The sequence below is a fragment of the Plectropomus leopardus genome, chromosome 3 (genome assembly GCF_008729295.1).
Source record: "Plectropomus leopardus isolate mb chromosome 3, YSFRI_Pleo_2.0, whole genome shotgun sequence".
NCBI classification, from domain to species: Eukaryota; Metazoa; Chordata; class Actinopteri; order Perciformes; family Serranidae; genus Plectropomus; species Plectropomus leopardus.
In genome coordinates this window covers 13945500-13966134 of record NC_056465.1, presented here as the reverse complement: position 1 = coordinate 13966134, position 20635 = coordinate 13945500, and the positions used below count along the sequence as shown (strand labels likewise).

The 20635-nt window shown below is 40.0% G+C and overlaps 1 protein-coding gene across 1 annotated transcript in view; it reads right to left on the bottom strand.

Moving 5' to 3' along the window:
- The window catches only part of hmcn1 (hemicentin 1), a 99887-nt gene that overhangs the window by 39631 nt on the left and 39621 nt on the right, over positions 1-20635 (bottom strand). The window contains exons 11-32 of the mRNA XM_042514831.1: positions 19464-19733; positions 16463-16604; positions 16152-16279; positions 15774-15887; positions 15389-15547; positions 13953-14144; positions 13770-13865; positions 11859-11986; positions 11615-11759; positions 9968-10080; positions 8356-8515; positions 7145-7310; positions 6429-6556; positions 5700-5951; positions 5333-5428; positions 4895-5089; positions 4603-4733; positions 3562-3709; positions 2255-2381; positions 1989-2143; positions 1611-1889; positions 811-1092 (exon numbers count right to left, since the gene is read on the bottom strand). Of these exons, the coding sequence (XP_042370765.1) occupies positions 811-1092; positions 1611-1889; positions 1989-2143; positions 2255-2381; positions 3562-3709; positions 4603-4733; positions 4895-5089; positions 5333-5428; positions 5700-5951; positions 6429-6556; positions 7145-7310; positions 8356-8515; positions 9968-10080; positions 11615-11759; positions 11859-11986; positions 13770-13865; positions 13953-14144; positions 15389-15547; positions 15774-15887; positions 16152-16279; positions 16463-16604; positions 19464-19733 (3606 nt within the window). The remainder of the gene's footprint in view (positions 1-810; positions 1093-1610; positions 1890-1988; positions 2144-2254; positions 2382-3561; positions 3710-4602; positions 4734-4894; positions 5090-5332; positions 5429-5699; positions 5952-6428; positions 6557-7144; positions 7311-8355; positions 8516-9967; positions 10081-11614; positions 11760-11858; positions 11987-13769; positions 13866-13952; positions 14145-15388; positions 15548-15773; positions 15888-16151; positions 16280-16462; positions 16605-19463; positions 19734-20635) is intronic.

The following is a 20635-nucleotide window of genomic DNA, read 5'->3' as shown; positions in this document are numbered from 1 at the left end:
TGCAGTTGTTGGAGTGATTAAGCTCAGTGAGATTAAAATACCAGAGAGGGTGCTTTGTATTTACAATGTGGTTGCAAAAGTGCTGTGCCATTAAAGGCAGAATTAGACAAGTGTTTCATACCCAGTAGAAAGCCTTTCCCTCTGGCATTCATTGACAAGCATTGTCAAAGAGATAGCGGTAGAAATACATGAAATAACGAAAGCATTTACTAACATAATTCCTCTCAAATCCCACATGGAGTCATACTAAGAAGACAGGGTAGTTTCTGATAAATGATGACAGCTCAAGCACCATGGCTCTACACGTTACAGTATAGTTTTGGTAACCTGGACTAAGATAAGTCCTCAACAAATGTCCTGGCTCCTGGCAGCTATAAAACACTTCTCCCATGGGGGCTGAATTCTCTCTGATGTTTTTAAATCTGGCATGAATCAAATGTCTGGCTTCTACATCTTTTTAACTTGTCTTTGTAAGCAGTGCACTAAATGCCCAACTGCTATGCAGAGAGACAATTCATTCGTTGCTTGTATTAATAATTCAGGTGTAAAACAAAGTAGAATTAAGGTCCAACAAAGAAATCAATAATAAGGTCAGGCCAAGGCTTTAGAATGATTACAAGGCCATAACATGTATGCACAAAACCAAGCCAACATCCTGGAAAAGTTATCCTTTACAAGATTTAAGTTTTGACGGTGACAGTGTAATATTAAAAACAATGAGGCATGAATGCGTATGCAGCCACTCTGCTTGGTCATGTCAGTATAGAATAAAATAGAATAGAATATAGTTATTATTGTGTGTTTCTATACCTAAAACTTTGACGTCATATTTGACCTCCTTCTCTCCAGCGATGCTCGTAGCCACGCAGACGTAACGTCCCGAGTCTGACACAGTGGCTGAGAAAATTTCTATTTTACTCCCCCGCTCAAGAAGACGGACACTTTCACCATCACGCACAGGGACTCCATCCTTCAGCCAGGTGAGGGAGGGGGGAGGGTGTCCCCCAGCCTCACACTCCAGGATCAGAGGCTTACTGAGGACCACTTTCCTCTCAGTTGGCCCGTCATCACCCCCTGCAATGGTAGGAGGCACTGGGGGGGACATGCATAAAAAAGGAACAAAACAAAAGATGGTTTAAAGCTTTGAGGACTTTTCTGCTTGACTGGTATCCTATTTACATCTCACACCCCAGGCTTTCATCGGCCAACAACGTGTAAAATTGCATTATGCTCCAAGTCCTCTGCTCTGTTTCCGTTTTAATTCTCTTCAAGGATCAAGAAATTTATTTTGTACATTAAAATGTTTGCCAACTATCCACAGCTGTTTGAAATGATTCTTGACTGCTGCAAATTTCTTTATGCTTTGTGAGTGAAACCAAATGCCTTAAAGCTTCGATTAATACAATAATAAGCTTCAGAGCTCAGAACAGATGAGAGGGATTATAAATGCAGACAATGGGAACTTATGTTCAGAGTTCCTTTGTTTAAAAACCTGATATAGTGTGTTCTAGATTTCCTAAATCATTTTGTGATGACCCTAACCCTAACCCTGACATATGGCAGAAAGAAAACCACAAGTGCATAGATTATTAAGTGCCACATGTTCTTACAGTAGACGTCCAGGTCATAGCTCTTCTCAGCGCTCCCGGCCACACTGGTCACCTTGCAGGTGTACTGGCCAGCATCTGACGCCTGCGCACGAGGGATCTTCAAGTAGTGGCCTCGCTCGACATACTGGACTTGTCTGTTGGATAGGATGGCCTCTCCGTTTCGGTACCAGGTGATAGAAGGAAGAGGGACCCCACGCGCCTCACACTCCAGTGTTACCACCGTGTCCAGCAAGGCTGTGACCTCTGTGGTTATGTTACCACCTTTGATGGAGGGCGGCACTGGAACAATGGCACGAACATTACAAAATCTTACTGTATAAAGAGCAGGCTTTGCACACAGTGACTGACTGGGTAAGATCTGTTAAAATCCACACTCACCATTGACATTGAGGTTGAAGTCTTTGGTTTGTTTGCCAGCTGTATTCACGACACTACACTGGTAACGGGCCTTATCTCCAAGACGGGCACTTTTTATCCTCAAAATCTGACCTCTATCAGTGATCTCAAGGTTGGGATCACCAAGAAACACCAGCCTGGAAACAAAAATTTAACCTACTTTATTCAGTTTTTTAAAATATAATTCTTACCACAATACGAATAGAGTAAATATTGTGATAAATACTCTGAAAATAGCAGGCACTTACTTCCTGTCCTTGTACCACTGAATTGTGGGAAAGGGCACACCTTGCACTTTGCACTCGAGAATGATCTCCTGTTTGACAATGGTCGAAACATCTTGAGGAGAGTCTGATCCTTCAATGGTCGGTGGGACTGGGGAACAGAGTGAGTGAATAATTGTATACTAGCTGACTTATCAATAAGCTAATCAAAGAAATACTTCACCCCTAAAATGAACATTTGTAGATCAGTGGTTCACCCTGTTATGATGCATTTGAGGACAAAAATGTGTTTTTCTAGCATCCCTCCACAGTGAACAAAAAAATCAAAACTAGAAAAAAATTCTTGATGAATTGGAATGAATGGGGGCTGCACCTAACAACAGCAAAATTGTTCCACTTAATCTGATTACAAACTGTCATCAAATGTATGCAGTATAATCTAAGTCTCACTTATCCACTTGTATGCTTCACTAACACATGCATTTTCACTAAAACCTTGCTGTTTAAAACACTTCCTTACTCAATGACAAGCATGAGCACATTTCAAACAAGTGCTTGTCCAAGCCACTCGTATGTAGCTCAGAAGTGTTTCAATTAGTAGGGTTTTAGTGAAAATGCATCTGTTTAGGAAGTGCTGAGCATACTACTAAATAAATGAGACGTGCACAGGTAGTGTGAGAGTTTGTAAATGAAGGTTTTGATATATTTCTTCTGTTGTTAAATCCGACCAACGATGGGGAAATTTGCATTGTTACAGCAGCAAAGGGATATCAGAGCAGATATGTACAAGATAAATAAAGCAAAAGAACAATATGAATAGTATAAAAAAGACACAAAACTCAACAGTTAAAAAACGTATTTACATCGATTTACACCAACTGCACACAGAAATAATAATCAAATTGCACAGTTTTAAGTCCACTTTGGTGTGTGTGTGTTCTACTGGGAGCACTGCTGGTTGTACAGTCTGACATCAGCAGGAAAGAAGCATCTATGGAATCGCTCCTTCACACACTTTACTCAAATTCATCAAGAATTTTTTCACTGTGGAGACGTGGAAAAAAAGAAAGTTTTTTCACAGACTCAATATAACACGGGGTAAATAATTAATATACAAATAATCCGTTTGTAGGTAAAAGTATTCCTTTAAACACAAAAGCTCCAGAAGTCAATAGTCCGATATACGTGGCTGTTTTCTGTATTAAAAGGGTTTAAATGGTTTCCATTAATGTGGAATTAATTTCTACTCTGCATGTCCACACAACTGCATACAACTCCTTTCCAGCAATTCTTGGAGTTTCCATAGACAACTGCTCACTGCCCTTACTCACCCAGTACATCAAGAAAGAAGTCCTTTTCTGTGCTGCCAGCGATGTTGATGGCTTTACAACTGTAGCTGCCTGCGTCTGCTGTGGCTGCCTTCAGTAGTCTCAGAGTTTTTCCCATGTCAAGAATCTGAATGCTGTTGCTAGCAACTACCTATCAATTGATAAATAAATAAATTAAATCAACCCCAAGAGCAAAAACAACAGCATGAGTTACAGTTTAGGAAATACTGTCTGACAGTTATTATGGGACTAATTGTAAGACATCATGATAAAAGGATCTAAACTAAAAAAAAACAAGGGGAAAAAAAGCTGCAACTGCTGTCTGAGAGCCAAAGATCTGTTCAGATGAAAATGCATTAAGTAAAATTAAACTGATTGTATGAGCCAAAACATTCAGAAAACAGAATATCCTTTGTTAGATTGCTCTCATAATTAACAGATTGAACAGATTAAGTGATTTCCCCTTCTGTGCCTTGCAGGAATAATTAGCTAGGCAGCAAAAGAAACAAAATACAGCCAGCTTACTGGGATGTTACAGAAAAGGTTGTGCTAACTCTCTGTTCTCGCATCAATTTATCATAATTATTCTGTCATTACAGCTTTGACCATGCTGCCACCATGGCTGGCCTGTCTGGTCGTTGTTACACACACACACATGCATACACACAGGATGCACAGTGGTTTAAGGTCTGTTCTCTTGGCCAGTCTACCCTGTGATCAGACCTCATTCAGGCTTTATGAGCACTTTCATTGGTAACTGAAAGGAAAGGTCATTACAATTCCCAATTACTTTTATGCATGAAGAGTTTTGTGATCCAGCCCTTGTAAAGGACAAACCAGATCACAGTTCAAGTATAGGTTATGAAAATCATAACACAGCATGTTAGTTAATCTCTCAGACTGCGTCTTTGATGTGTGTATTTACCTTTAAAAGAACATTTTTACAAAAACCGGTTCTCCTTAGAGTTGAAAACATGAATGACAATTGACAACATTTTTGTATAGAATAGATGATAACAGCTTATTTGATGGGATTTCACTTACAGGAGTCCCATCCTTGTACCAGGTGATGACAGGGGTTGGGCTTCCTATGACATCACACAACAAGCTGGTGGACTGGCTCAGGACCAATGACACATTCCCAGGCGTGTCCCTGTCACGGAAAACTGGGGGCACTGTAGAGGTTTCACAGGTGATTACCAACTCTCAGAATTAGTTTTCATGGAAACACATGTATGTATAATATAAGATTGAAGGTCATATTTTATTAAATGACTTTAAGATGGTAAAACTATTCCAAGTCACAGGTCAGAGCCATAGAGAGCAGGTCAATCACCATTAACTTTGAGCTGGTACTTCCTCTCAGTGGATCCAGCGTCATTAACGGCAGCACACACATACTCTCCGTTGTCCAGCGGTGACACAGAGGCCAGAATCAGCAGTGTACCATCTTCCAGGATGGACACACCGGGCTCATTACCCGTCAGTTCCTGGCCGTTACGCAACCACCGAATTACTGGCTTAGGAAGACCTGAAAGAGGAAAGGGAAAGAATAAAAATGAAAACCAAACCACTGACAAAAAGAAAATAATAATTTGCGCTTGATAAAGCGATCATTGTGAAAGCGCTTTTGTCAAGCAGAACTAACTTTGTCTCACTTAACGTCACTTTTTATAGCAGTGTGAGTACATTTTGTTATTATGTACAGGATAAGAAAATGATCAATATTTTTCTTCCTCATAACATCAGAGACTGAGTGGAAATTTTTTACTACCTTTTGCAGGGCACGGGAATGCAATACGCTGGTTTGCAACTCTTTCCTGCAGGGGACTGTTGAAGGGGGGCTCCAATACCTCGACCACAGGGGGCACTGAAAACCCACAAACACATAATCAACGACAAACACACGGAGCAAACTACACGTGTTCACATTATGAAGCATCTGCAACAGTTTTAGGGTGCATCTTTGAAAAATTAAACTGTATTGAATTAAAGAATTACAAACTGTACTGAACATATGGTACAGTATGTCTTACTTAAGCACATATAAAAACAGACATACAAACTGAAAAAAATCAACACGCACATGTGTAATGAACACAGTGCAAGTCTGTGAGATAAAGACAGTAATTTACACCGACCTTGCACAAGAAGCTGAACTCGAGCCTCATCGCTGCCTGCAATGTTGGTGGCCGTGCAGGTGTAGGTTCCTTCATCAGACAGTCCCACATTTCTTAGTGCCAGGCTCCCATCAGGTGATACTGGGTACCTCCTACCTTCCTTTGTCCAGGTGAGAGTGGGCTCTGGGACCCCTCCTACCACACAGGGCAGCTCCACAGGGTGACCGACCTGTACTTTCATCACCCTGGGGCCCGCCTGTATGCTGGGAGGAACTGCAGGACAAATGATTTCATATGCTTAAGTGGCTTTTGTACAAGGTACAAGGAAGATTTATTTGTCATTTTTCTTAAAAGTGGTTTTAGAAGATATGCAATTAAAGCCTGCATGCTATTTGTCACACAGGTAAGTCGGCCTTGAAGTTTAGATTTGATAGTGTATGTGCTGCTGCCACTCAATAGATATGTAATCCCAAATTTCAACATTTCTAGACTGCAACTGTATTGAATCTGATGTTTTCTCTGTCTAAATTTAAAATGCTGTTCAGTTATATTAGTTGGAATCAATTATATGACTACTATGGGATTAACATTTTAAATTTTTGAAAATTCAGTAAGCAACTTAGATCAAAATGACTGCATGATTTTTTGATTGAGTCTCAAAAATTATTTAGGCATGGAAGAGTTAAACAAACATTGCCCATGATAATATCATTATTAGATATCTGTTAGTGTTTGTGATCTTTAACTTACCTAAAACACTCAGTTCAATGGATTGCGTTAGGTTACCGGCAATATTTGAGGCAACACACACATAAAGTCCACTGTCTGACACTCTGGTCTCCAAGATCTTCATAGAGCCTGAGGGAAGCTGAGTGTGCCTAAGAGGAACGCATACACACACAAAAACAGCAATAAGTTATACTGTAAAGAAAAAGTCTGAATGAAAATCTGTCTCACAAAGCTTCCAATTACAAAACAAGCAAAAACACAGACTGATTTATTTTCTACTCAATGACTTATTCAGTCATCTCTGTAAACAGATACTCTCGTAATTCTTACTAATCCACCATCGACCACAATTGCAGTGGCTGTGGCAGGCGCACAGTAGGTGCAACAGATCACAGAGAAGAGTTTGATTACTCAGTCATCTTATAAAACCACAAACTATACCCTGGGGCCATGAACAGTTCAGAGATACAGCACAGCACTGTAGACAGCATGGAAGTTCTCTCGTCTTTTAGAGCTACAAATCTAACTCTCTGAGCTTACAGCCAAGATAATATGATTTAAACCAATGCTTATTCATATTTAACGGACAATATTATTCATGTAGTGTAAGTGAAAGCAGCAAAGTACACGTGTCTGAAAAAATAGTGGAAAGTAGCTTAAATGCTGAACCCCAGCAGGAGCTGTTGGATTACAGATGAACAACATCAGAGATGTGTGTGATTCTGTGTGTGTTTTACCTGGGAGAGAAGGGGGAGATGAGCTGCCTCTCCTTAGCCCAGCTTACGGTGGGAGGCGGGACACTGTGGACCTCACATGGCAAAATGACATCCTCACCTTCAGTCACTGACATTCTCATTGGCTCTGCTGAGCCTCCGCCGCTGCCGTCACTGGATCTAGGACGGACTGAACAAACACACACAGAAACAAGGGCTCAGTGTAAAGTTCTTAGACATAGATTCACAGTATATGAATATTTTAGACATTGTGGAAAGACAGTGCAAAGATACAAACAAAAAATTACTTTCAAAAGAGAAAAAGACAAGAGATTGTGATAAAATTGCCTCTTATTGCAATGGGTGTGTTGGCATAGTTCCTTACTCCAAAACAATATCTGCAAATGCTCACAATGGATTTATGTGCCTATACATATTGACAAAGAAAAAATCACACAATGTGTTGTCAACGATTTCAGTGAAGCCATGTCTATATATTTTCCTGAAGTGGCTACCTTCAAAAGTGGTGATCACATTGAGAGAGTTAGTTATTATCAAGAAAAGGAAATTGAGCGTAAAACTGATCTAAGAATGGGCTACGGAAAATAAAATATTGCATTTATAAATGTCGCTCCAGTTAATGCAATTTCTAATCTGGCACCTAAATTAAAAAAATGGAATGCAGGTTGGCAGATTTTTCTGAAAACCACAGTCACCTTCTCCATCACTGTGACAGTAGCACAAGTAAAACTTTGAAGAAAGTGGAGAAAAATTACTTCTCAGGCACTTGGATGTCTGTCCTTTTCATGCCTATGCACAATTGCAGAAAATAGGCATGACTGCGAGTGGCTGTGTATCGATGGTTTTAGAAACATTAAAGTTTAGACGTTCGGCCTTAAGATTGGCTTTAAGAATCACACACAGTCACTGAGAACACTGGATCTGCACATGGACAAGGTAAACTGCAAATAAGTTTACACCATTAAGCAAAATAGTGAATGTTAAATCCTGTTTTCTAGTGTTAAGCATCAATCTTTGTGCTGTGATGGTTTTTTCTTGCAAAAACCGACACTGACATAACATGCAATATAATTTGCCAACTGGTAAAGAATGCTAGACTTATTGGAAATGATCATACTGATTATCTAAAATGTCTCAAAATCATTTCGTAACAATTTGTTGACATTAAATGCTAAATATAGCTTCTTTCTCTTTGTACACATGATGTGGTTTACCATAGACAGTGAGCTGGACCTTCCTTGAGGTGTAGCCGGCAGCATTGGTAGCTGTGCAGATGAATTCTCCTGTCTCATTTCCAGAGGGGGAGGTGATGAGGAGACTGCCGTCAGAATCCAGGGAAAAGGCTGGACCACCCAAGTTAAGAAGCTCCCCACCCTACAAAACAAATTATCAGGGAAAGGGCAGGGGCCAGCGTTTGCTTCATTCACTTTATAAACACTTGACATGGTTTACGGTTTGACCTTCTAAGAGCTCTTAAATTTCTCATTTGATTTTTTCCCCTACTGCTGAATAAAAAGGCTGAGAATAAAAACGTGATTGGCTATACAATCAAAGCATGAAGCAAATGTGATGTCAGCATCATGTGTCATCTCCATACTGTCCCGTTGGATCTAACACGATTAACTTGACTTGATTGATGTTATAGAGAACAGCAAAGAAATCAGAGGAAATCGCATCTTCACAGCTGGTGCAAAACTTAGCAGGGTCTAGTTTCATGTGTCCCCGCAGCCCTGTTCACTTTAACAGCATCACTTTTACAACTCCGAGAAACTAGCGTAAAAGATGGAAAAGAGAGGAACTGCACACATGCACAAACTGGCTTACAGGTCCATACTAACACACAAAAGCACACATGTGAAGACTGCGCACACTGAACAGACTAACGGACACGTACACACATGTGTACCTCACACAGACTCACAGGTGTTTTTCAGTATGTGCTATTCTCTAGCCAGAGCCCATCATTAGAAAGTATTGGACTAAAAACATACAGCAACCCCAACCTTTGACACAAAACAATACAAGGATCTGTCCCCTTGCAGCTGAAAACAGTGCATCCACATCTGGACTCTTTCAAGTCGTGCTTAATTCTGCCAAAAACTGCACAGCCACGCTACATAAATACAAATAAAACACATTTCAAATACAAATGAGCTGCAAAACAGCATTCACTTAGTACTAAAAAGTCAACAAGTGTATCTGTGCAGGAAGTTTGTAAGTCAAGACATCATGAAAAGCCTCTTGGACATGAAAGCTGTCAGAAAAACATTATGATGATGGGATTGCGTGATATTGCTTACTTTGGCGATAGAGCTCTCTTAATGCAGCAAGTTGTGGAGTCTGGTGATATTTGGCCAAAATGTGATGCAACATGAGCAATCTTGGCTATATTTCATTTGACTCAAATTTTATTTTGTGAATCACCTGCATACTTTTTTCATGAGATTTCCCTCTGTCTCCTTTTTACTATTTTGCCATTTATGGAGAGAAAATCAAAGTCTTCAGGGGCAGGGGAAAAAAAGCACATCACTGCCAGCAGAGTGTTGGCTCTTATTTTGGGTATCGTTTGTCTTGTGTGGGTTTTTTTTCTTTCCTATTTCCATTTTTCTTGTACAGCTTTATATTATTATGTTATTGTGCAGTGTCTTTGTTCTGACCTGCGGAGGGACTGCAGATGCAAATTAGCTCTAAGCTATAATCTGGTACGGTGCATCAAATGGTAACATTTATGTTTTAAACTGTACATGATCCCTTTTATATAAATTAATCAAAAAATAAATACATTTTGCTGTAGTTTATATTTAGGGAGGTAATGACTTTACATACCTTGGTCCATGTAATGTCAGGGGTGGGTACTCCACTGGCACGGCAAGGCAGAGTGATTGGCGTGCCCTCAATTGTGCTGAACACCTGAGGGCCATGCTGAATGGTAGGAATCACTGGAAACAAGCAAAAATAAAACACAGTCAGTCTGATATGTTTTTTTGTGCATACATACATCAAGCATTTGATGCAAAAAATCTATGTACAGTGTATATATTTTAGTTGTCTCTGTGTATGTGTCTCTTATTTTATTCCCTCCTTTCGTGTCTTTTCCCTCCCTCCTTCACTATCTGTCTTGTTTTTGTTCTTTGTTACAGCGCCGGGAATCTGCAAAAAACATCAGCCCTGGGAGGCTTGGAGCATCTTCTTGGAAATAAAAAATCTGATTTAACTAAACAACAAAATCACACACAGTGTATACAACACCAGTCTGCATTGCATGGTGGTCTTCTATGTGCACTCTTTCCGTGCACTTTGCATAGGTTTTATGGAAAGTATTTCTCATTGGTTATGGCAAATGTAACTATAAATTGACCTACATAGTGTAAATGTCCAGTGCTTTATGTATATACAGCTGAAAAGGACTGACCTCATTTCAAGAACTGAGGGAGCCAGTGTTTTTACGTACATGCTGGGGACAATTCCTATTGAAGTTGGTAGGATCTGGCAGTGACTGACTTTAGCGTAAATGGAGAACACATTTTCCCCTCTCACTGCGCTGCAAACTGTGCCATTACCCTCAGCTGCTCCTATTTTAATGCAACCTCAAAGATAATCCTATTCATGAGGTTAAGAGTCCTTTGCAGTATAAAGGAGACATCTCAGCAGGCAGTGAGAAATGTAGGAGGTCACTGAATAAAGGAAAAAGAAAAAAAAACATATGGGGCATTTTCATATCAAATAAAACATTTAAAAATGGCTCTTAATCACAGAAGATGTTTGCCTCCTCATGGCAGAAAAAAGCACTGGTAATTTGTAACAATAACTATGGCTCAGTGGCACCAAATGTGCCAATATACACAAAACCAGGAACCTGGAGCTATAGCGTGTTATAAACCTTTCATTAAGTGTTTATATTATGCTTATAAATCCAAAATAGAAAGACATGAAGAAAAATGTTGCTGTTTCAATAAAAACATCCTCTGGATCTTCTGTTTCTCCTTTTTATGCGCATGGCTAGCTTTTTCAAAAAATAATGCCACCAAATTATTGGTATGTGAATTTATCCAAGTCACTTATGACTTTACATACCATTATGTAGCCATTATCTTACAGACAAGGTTATTCTTTGAGATAAAACTGTACAAAACTCTGTGGCAACTGGATAGGTAGGTCTTGCTAGCTATTGATGAGATGTTTCCAGACGGGGCTAAAAATTGTATAAAGACATAATATTGGTATAATATTACATACAAACCTAACAACAGCATCAGCTACACATTTGCCCTGTACAGTCAGCAGATTTATCACATTTCCCCAATTCCTGTTGCACGTACGTTGTCTACTTGATTGGACACACTCAGTATGGGTCCAGCTATACGCAAATTCCTCATGAGGCATCTTAAAGACTTAACTAGTGTAATTTTCCTCACATTTGTACATGTGCATCTCTGTTTAAAATTGGTTTGTGTGTGAGTTTTTGTATATTACCATAGACGTTGACAGTGGTGGTATGGTTTGTGGCCCCGATAACATTTTCAGCCAAACAGGTGTAGTCACCCGCATCGTCCAGCCGCATTCTCTCTATATGCAGACTGCCGTCCCGCCTCACTGTCACATACTGATCTGAGGTCACCTGAAACATTTGTGGGTGAAACAGCTTCCAGTTGAATCATGGATATTTAACTTGGATGCAAATAAAGACATTAAAAACATGTAAAAAATGTGTCCTCACCAAGCCGTAGTTGTGCAGCCATTGCCTCTCAGGCAGTGGATTCCCAGCCAGGAGCACACAGGGCAAAGTCACCTGCTGGTCCTCTATCACACTGAGCACAGCTGGACTCATCGCGATGACAGGCGAGACTGCAGATACAGTGCAAACAATTATGGGGATTATGTAAAAAAAAAACATTAACAAGGCTTAGAGCTTGAAAGGAAAGTATTCAAGAAAATAATTCAGTAGTTTCATATTAGCAGGGAGCTTTAAAAATCCTGTGAGGCTATTTGATACTAACTAGAGATCAGACACATACACATACAGGTCAAGTACCTTCTTAAAGTATATAACCAGAAGAACCCAACTAAATATTTCATTCCACCATATCTTTAAAATCAGTCTCTGTCTGTCTTTGTCCGTCTGTCTTTTAATTTTTGCAACAACCATTGATTCAATTGACTTCACACTTGTGAATGTATTTCCGAGGGCCTAAGAGAGTACAGGGTAAAGTGCAAGTGCTTAAGAGCTACAACACATATTAATTAGTAGTGCATTATGCACACACTGTATAGTGTATTGAGAGGGGGCCCCTTTGAATCATTACAACAAAAAACAGACAATTGTTGCTTGCTACAGTACATTCAACAATAGATGACAAAAGAGAGATTGTAGATTGTAGCAACCTAAACTGACATGTTTACTCTAGCGCTGCTATGTCATGGTAGGTGTAGCTCAGGACCAGTGTGTGAATTTATTTGGATGAGCAGTTCTTCAGAAAGCTGCAAGTGATACGGTACGCCAAGTAATCAGCTCGTTCCCAAAGGACACACTTTGACCAGGCACTGGTCTAGTAAATCCAAAAGAATGGACAAAAAAGTGTGGTTATATTTATTTTCTACCATAAATAACACACTAATGGTCAAAGGTCTTTACCTCTGGCAAAACCCAAAGGAGCACATGTATAAGTGTTTGTGTTTGTACTGTATGATGAACAGGGAAAGCTTGGTTGCTATAAACACATTCACCATATAGAATATACAGTATACATTTTCCACAGCTGCTAAAAGTATCAACACACCCCTTTATTCCCTCATATATGCAAATCTGTGGACCAAACATAAACACACAAACTCAATGATATCACTAACTAAATGCTGTGTTCATATGGACAATGCTGATGTCATCTGTTGGGGCTGAGACAGACAACAGGGTGTCGTTGAGGGGAATTTGATGACCGCCCTGACTGGCCTGGGAGCTTCACAAACACACTCACTCACACACATGAACACACAAATAAGCCATTTTTATTGCTATCCTCTTCCACCGCTGTCCCAAGAAGCTACTTCACACGTGCTTCTGCATTAGGTGTGTGTGTCTTGTGAGATAACATCGTCAGTGGGGAAATGGGGCAGTGGGGCAGTAATATATGTCATCTGGGTGGGTCTGTGGTTTCTAACCTTTGGCCCACATGTAAGAGCTCAGTGTGTTTCCACTGTAAAGAAAACGGTGAAACAGAAACAGTGGTTAACAAGGCCCATGTGTTCAAACACACCCACTGAAATGTGCTAATGAACTCGCACTCATGTGTAAAGACTGAAACAGAGACACACACATCACGGACATACAGACAGACGTAGGTACTCAAAGGTACTGTATGTTGTTTTACAACTTTTAGAAATCTTTGATTTGACATACTGCATAATAGTAATGCATAATAATATGCATAATGCATATTTAGCAAATAAAAAGTAAAGTTAAGCATGTGTGATTGTGCAGATGGATTTGCCACACAGCTTTGTCTTTGAAGTGCAGAAGACAGGCCTAGCCACTGAGCTATGAATACTTGCACTAATTTGCAGATGAAGAGACACTACTTTCTGATATTAAGGGACGAGACAGAAAGAAAGCGACATGACTTTTCAGACTCACCCAGTCCAGTCACAGTGACTCTGGCCTGGGCCTCGATCTTGCCAAAGTGGTTGTGAGCCTCACAGATATACACTGCCTCATCTTCCACCCACAGGTCTGACAGAAAAAGCAATGTTTATGTGGGTATAAATGTAAAGCATTTATATGTGTAATATGTATGCATATATCCCCCTAAACACTCACTGTTGATGTGAAGAGCTTCCCTGCTCTGTGTAACAGTGCCATGTGCACGGGGCCTGTTGAAAAGGGGAAGTCCATCCTCTCTTCTCCAGGTGACCTGTGGTTCAGGGTGACCCTGGACGAGGCAGAGCAGGGTCACGTTGGAGCCGATGTCCAACGCTACATCTGATGGCTCTCGGGTGAACTTAGGTGCGGCTGGAACAATCAAGGTTGGAGATGGAAAAGATCAAGAAGTTCAGGAGATACCCATCCATCTGTTTCGCATTCCACAGACAATCAAGCTGTCAATCATGGAAGCTACAGATTTTAGGACCAGATGTACTGAAGTGTGTGGTTATGGAGCCCCAAAGTGTTTATTATTTTAAAAATAATTATCAAATAAATAATCACATGACTAAATTAAATAGATAAATATCATATTCTTCATTATCATTTAGGAGTTCATTTTTATTTCATTACAGATTTTTTTAAAAAACTTTTAAACCAATCACATGACATGAAATGTGTTATTTGGAAAAATCCATCCATCTATTTTCATCCCCTTATCCAGGGCCAGGCCGCAGGGGCAGCAGGCTGAGCAAAGAACCCCAGACATCTCTCTACCTAGCTTCTCCTTGGGGATCCCAAGGCATTCCCAGACCAGATAAGAAATATAATCCCTCCAGCATGTTCTGGGTCAGCCCCGGGGTTTTCATAATTAAATAAAAACAGACTTTGTAAAAAGGTCATTCTTAAAAATGACTATAGCAAAACAAAAATGATATCCAACAAAATTAAGTTACTATGAAAACGAATGACAAAATAATATAATTTTAACAATGTCTTCAGTTATTTTGATTTATTCATTTTTTACCCAAATTTTTCATATGATTTTTATTTGATTTATATTTTTCATTTATTTAACACTTAACATTCTAGAGTTCCATATGTTGAATTTACAACAGTAGAAATATGCAAAAGCAGTATTCAGAACAGTTTTACAGATGTCTGAGTATGCATTGTTGTGTGTAATACATGTCTGTTATATTTAATATTCTGTGCATGGGTAAAAGTCTAGATTGCCCAGATCTTGACACACCCCTGTGTAACCCTGTTTAGGTGTAAACCAGACACGTTCTGTCCTCGGCCAGGCAAAGGCATAGTTCCTGAACAGCACCAAAGCAGCCTTTGTGTCATTACACACAGACATCACACACACAAGTGTATACTGTGAGCCATAACAGCCAATTCATTGACCATTTGGGTTTGATGCATGTATACCATGAAACAGCTACCTGTTGCAACCTTGCAACACAAAAAACAAGCAACAGTCTGCACATTCACAGCTCTGATAAGGCTACACAAGTAGTAATTTTCCTTTTTACTCTGTTCTTATTATGGGTTCTTTATAGTGAGTGGTGCTTTTACTACACATTCACTATGTGCATTTAACCACTCACCTCCTACATCAAGAGAGATCTTTCCTGATGAGGTGCCAGCAGCATTGACAGCTACGCAGGTATAATCTCCAGCATCGGCATCCTGGGTCTCCTTGATTGTCAGTGTACCTCCGAACGTGTCCACGTCCAAGAGGGATGACGAATGCAGCAGTACACCACCTAGCATTTAGAATAAATGCAAATATGAAGCTGGTCAGCGTATTTTATTTGGATTGTATGAGCAAATAGTGGGAAAACTAAACCACTCAATCCTTCTGCGGAATTAATATTTCTCAACTGAACGGATGGTGTTATTTTAGCTGCACACCAAGCTTATATTTATTTATTTTTTATTTTTTTGTTATGCATGTTTTATTTTCTGCTGTCTTTCCTTCTCAGGTGTTACCTTTGTACCACCAAATATCAGGCTGTGGGACTCCAGACGCAGAACAGGCCATCACTGTAGTTTCTCCAATGCCAATGAGAATATCACTCAGAGCCACCGTCACCACAGGAGATTCTAGGGAAGGAGAATTATTAAACAACAGACAGAACATCAGTGTGATGGAGAGAGCAAATTGAAAGAAAGTGCATGCTGCATGGATGTGCAGATAAAATTAATATCTGTTTTATTTATTTCCATTTGACTGTATATGCTCTGAAGCGCCACAGAGGTGAGATGGTTAGCGCTGTTGCCTCACAGCCAGACAGGTCTGAATCTACCAGGTATAGCCGGTAGAGCTGATAGATGGATGGATGGATAGACGTTCTCTGTGGTACTCACCAATGTAAGTTAGGATGGAGGTCACTGTGTCCGTCCCAGCCTGGTTGCTGGCCAAGCAGCCATACACTCCTCCATCCCTTTGCTCCATGTTTTTTAGAACCAGTGTGCCACCAGGAGTCATCCTGTGTCTGAACACACATGACAAACACAATGTAGTATTTTATAAAATTTCAGCATGATAAAAATACTAATGGGGTCATGACTGCAAGAATGGGAGAGAGAAAAAGTCAAACTAGTGATTAGGATTAAGACACACAATTAAAATACATAAAAGTCATCAAATCTATTCATGTAAAAGAAGATGGATTAACCTGCTGGATGCCATGAGGAACATGCCGTTGTGGGTCCAGACCAGACGGGGTGGAGGGTAGCCGCTGGCCGAGCATCTGATCCTCACTTCATCTCCTGTTGTAAAGGTTTGATTGCGAGGCTCCACTGAAACCCTGGGCACCTCTAGAGGAAAAGAGAAAAAAATACAAATTTTCCAGATTAATCAGTTGAATAATATTCAGTCTAATTTAGCCACTCAATTCACCTAATATATCATCATTGCTGCTTTGGGTAAATTCAACCACTTGGTCAATAAGCTATTTTTGAAATAGTCACAATAAGACGCTGTGGAAGTGGAAATCAAAGTTGATTTAGGAATATTTATCAAAATATTTTTGTCCATCACTTACGATATAAGTGTATTTAAGTTTGAAAAATGTCACATAAAATCTTGATACATGTATATTGTTACATATTAATACACTTTAAGGTGATTTCGTTGGTTTTGGACCTTTACGTGCAACATTATTATCTGAACGACTTTAAGCTGAGCCACAAGATGTTACAGAGCATCAACTTTTATTGTTGCTGTATCAGGAAGAGTGATGGCTGTTACTACAACTAATAATGTTTCACAGCATATGTTTTTTCTGTCTTTATTGGTAAAACAGGGAGGAATATTGAATCCAGACCCAGAGAAGCTGTGGAATCTGAAATGATTTTCCAATTGATTCATGATGCGTACTGTAACTCATCCTTTCATCGGCGTGTTTTCTCTATTCTATTCCCACTGCTGGAGTATCTCCAGAGTCCTTGACCTTTCCAAAGTGTAGGAAATACAGTGTGAGAACTAGTTGTCACAACGGAGAGACAGTGGAGAACAACTAAAACTCTGTCCATCTAAGATGAAAGTGAGGTACATTTTGTGTTTTTCATATAACAAGAAGGGGACAGTGAGTCAAACTTATTATTCCTTGCATGCCATCTATAAACCAAAATAGGACGCATTGACTTTGGTTCCTTCTAGTAAGGGCTGCAGCGACAGAGGCCAGTAGCCACAACTTGGTGTGAATGAATGTATACAAGTAGAAATTTGTGCTGATGCTCTAACTTCAATCATCAGGGATGCCCCATTCTGAAAGAAATGCAGCACCTTTACCAGATGCTGACATTAAATTCACAAGCAATAATTTTAATGTATAACAACCCTGACTTGAAACAAATCAAAAATACCTCAACTTGCCACAGTATTGATCTTAATCTCAGGAGTTCCTCAGGCTGTACTGTGCTGTTTGTATGACCCACACAAGGTCAAAAGTAAGGCTGTCAAAAGAACTGTATTTACAGCCAAGCCGGCCTCTCTCCTTACTTGCTTCTTCCAACTCGCAAGGTCACCCTGCCCCCTCTGAGTTCAGGAGCAAGGAGGTTCCTGATAGGGGAGACACATTGCTCGACCCTGACTCAGCAGCAGCCATAATGTGTCAGGAGGAAGCCTGTCTTTAGCACTCCCATCATCACCTGCTTTGTCTTTCTGTATTTCTTGCTTCCTCGCTTATCTGCATTCACTCCCACTCACAATTCATCGTCCTTCTATCTCATCCTCCCCTCTTCTTCGAATCAACAACTTGCATGAACGACATTGATTTCTGGATGATTTTCTTCATTACTAAAACAGCAGGAAAACAGCTAAAAATCTGTACTTCTTCATCCTGTCTCTGTTGGCATGTTCACCCAATTCCACTGTGTTCCATCACAGTATTGTGAGATGTCAGCAGACTTTACTCACTTCAAAGTGAGGCTAATAACTAGGATGGGACTGACCGGGGGTAATTAGGAAACCCCAAGGGCTTGCTGACAGCTGTTTTAGCGAAAGAAAGAGATAACGCCAAAAAAAAAAAAAAGAAGAAGAAGTAAGACATCGGTTAAAGAAAAGGATAACAAAGAAAGTATGGGAGGATGAAAAATAATGGAACAGATGAGGAGATAAACAGAGAAAAATATCCAGTTTAACCAGGGAAAATGCTTCAGGGTCGTCTGTGCAACTTATCACTCAGTACGATGAGCCAAATGATAGAGTTCCCCTCCAAACCTGTCTGCAGCACTGGTATTAAACCTGCAACTTTTCTGTGTCATTGATGTTTACTTTACAGACACAACTAGCCCCTCCAAGTAAAAAACACAGTGAACTTTTCAATTACTCAAATTTAGGTCAAGAAAGAAAGTCAGCTTAAGGTGAAATGGAGCAGTTTCTTTTCTATTCTTATGGAGAGAGAATAAAATATTTGCTTAGAAGCATCAAGACCTGGCAGGACACATAAAAGAGGAATTTAGGTGACAATAAGCAGCATATGGTCTTTGAATCAGCTTTTTCTTGGGCTGATGGTTGTATAACAAAGTAAATACTAGATGTTTATTTGTTCTGGATTGCGTAAAACAAAGTTCTTTGCTGCTCTCACTTGCTTTCTTTCAACTCTCTATACCTCTTGGATTCTCCTCCATGGCTTCTGGCTGAAATCATTCACTAATGACAGATTTTAGTGGCTATATTACATCGGCATTTCCTGGCCAAGCACGGCGCTGATGCTCTGTGCTGCTAGCAAGATAGCCAGCAATACTTTGTACAACAAAGTGTTTCGGAATAAGTGTCAGTAAAGTGTTAAGAACATGACTATAAATGCTGTCCGGAGATGGAAAGCTCTCCTTTAGTGCTGCCTAAGAGTCAGGCATAAATTATTTTCACACGTCCCATAAAACATTAGGGTGAATTATAGGGAGCTGGGGAGGAAAGAAGGGCGGGGGCACTTGGGAGATGATCATGTATTTCGGAAGGGGGTTGTGTTTGCCAAGAGTCCTATTTCGCCACAGTGTAAATCACGCAGAGGAAAAGTTGTACAAACACATGTAAGTACACACATAAAACAGCAACAAAATTATAGCTCAGATGTAGGCTGGTAAGCTCAGCTTTTTGAAGTCAATATGAACTTCAATGTGTATTATGTATTTGCACATTGAACAAATTTCTGATCTTACACCACTCCTCACCTTGCACAGTGAGGTAGATTCGCTCTGCTGTTGCCCCTCCTTCATTTATAGCGATGCACTCATACCAGCCCGAATGATCTGGGGTCACAGCAGCCACCTGCAGTGAGAGGTTGGTCAAGACGTGCACCTGTGGGTCCAGACGGGCATCCTGACCTCCTCTCAGCCAGGTGAGGTTGAAGTTGACCGTACTGACGACGTGGCAGGTGAGGACAGCGCGGGAGCCAGGAGACACAGTCACATTACCCGCAACTGTGATGGCTGGAGGTGGCTCTGTAGGATGACGACATGATATATATTATAATCGAAGCTTAAGAGTAAATGAAAAAGCTTCTGGCCTCTGTGAGGTACTGACCAATGTTACCTCTTTATCTTAAAAATATTCAAATTAAACAATCTGAGAGGTGGACATCAATCTTTGGTGGAACTGCTTGTGATTCATGCCCAAAACTTGTGACAAGGGCTCACTACTGAGTTACTGTAATACTTCTGTGACATAATTGTACGTAATTATGATAATCATAAATCTTTTTTGTTCCTAGCTTTTTTTTCATTTTTTCCAAGTCATTTTTCCCTGGCTTTAAAAAAAAAAAAAAAATTCTAAATCTGCTAATTTCTTGCAATTTGTGGAATATTTCTAACCAAGTTTCTTGTTGCCTTTTTTCCCCATGTTTTTGAAAGAAATGGCACCTATGTGTTCAGAGTGCAAAGGTTGAAATACTTGTAAAAGGCATTTGAAAGCAGCAGAAGAAAAGTGATGTCGCTCCAAGTTTCCAAGGGTTAAACATCCACAATTCATAAATAAAAGTTGACCTTCCAGACAACCGGTGTTTGCTACCTCACTACAATGTAATTCTCAGTGTACATGCACTTCAAATTTCAACATCGCACTTTTGCAACTTGAATATTTGGACCAGAATTGGCTCTCAAACTCTCTGTGATGTCACAAATGCTGCTTGTAGGCCAATACCTGAAAACGGGATGTTCAATGAGCACAAAGAAACTTTCCATTTTCAGCACTTGAATGTGAAAAAATTCTTCTAGTGCCAAACCTTCCACATTATATCATTTTGTACACTGAAGCTCAAACAGCAACACAACGAAAAAGACATTTTTGAGTGGAGGGGAAGTTTGAAATTACAAGTGATGAAATAAAATTTTAATGTTCACTGTAC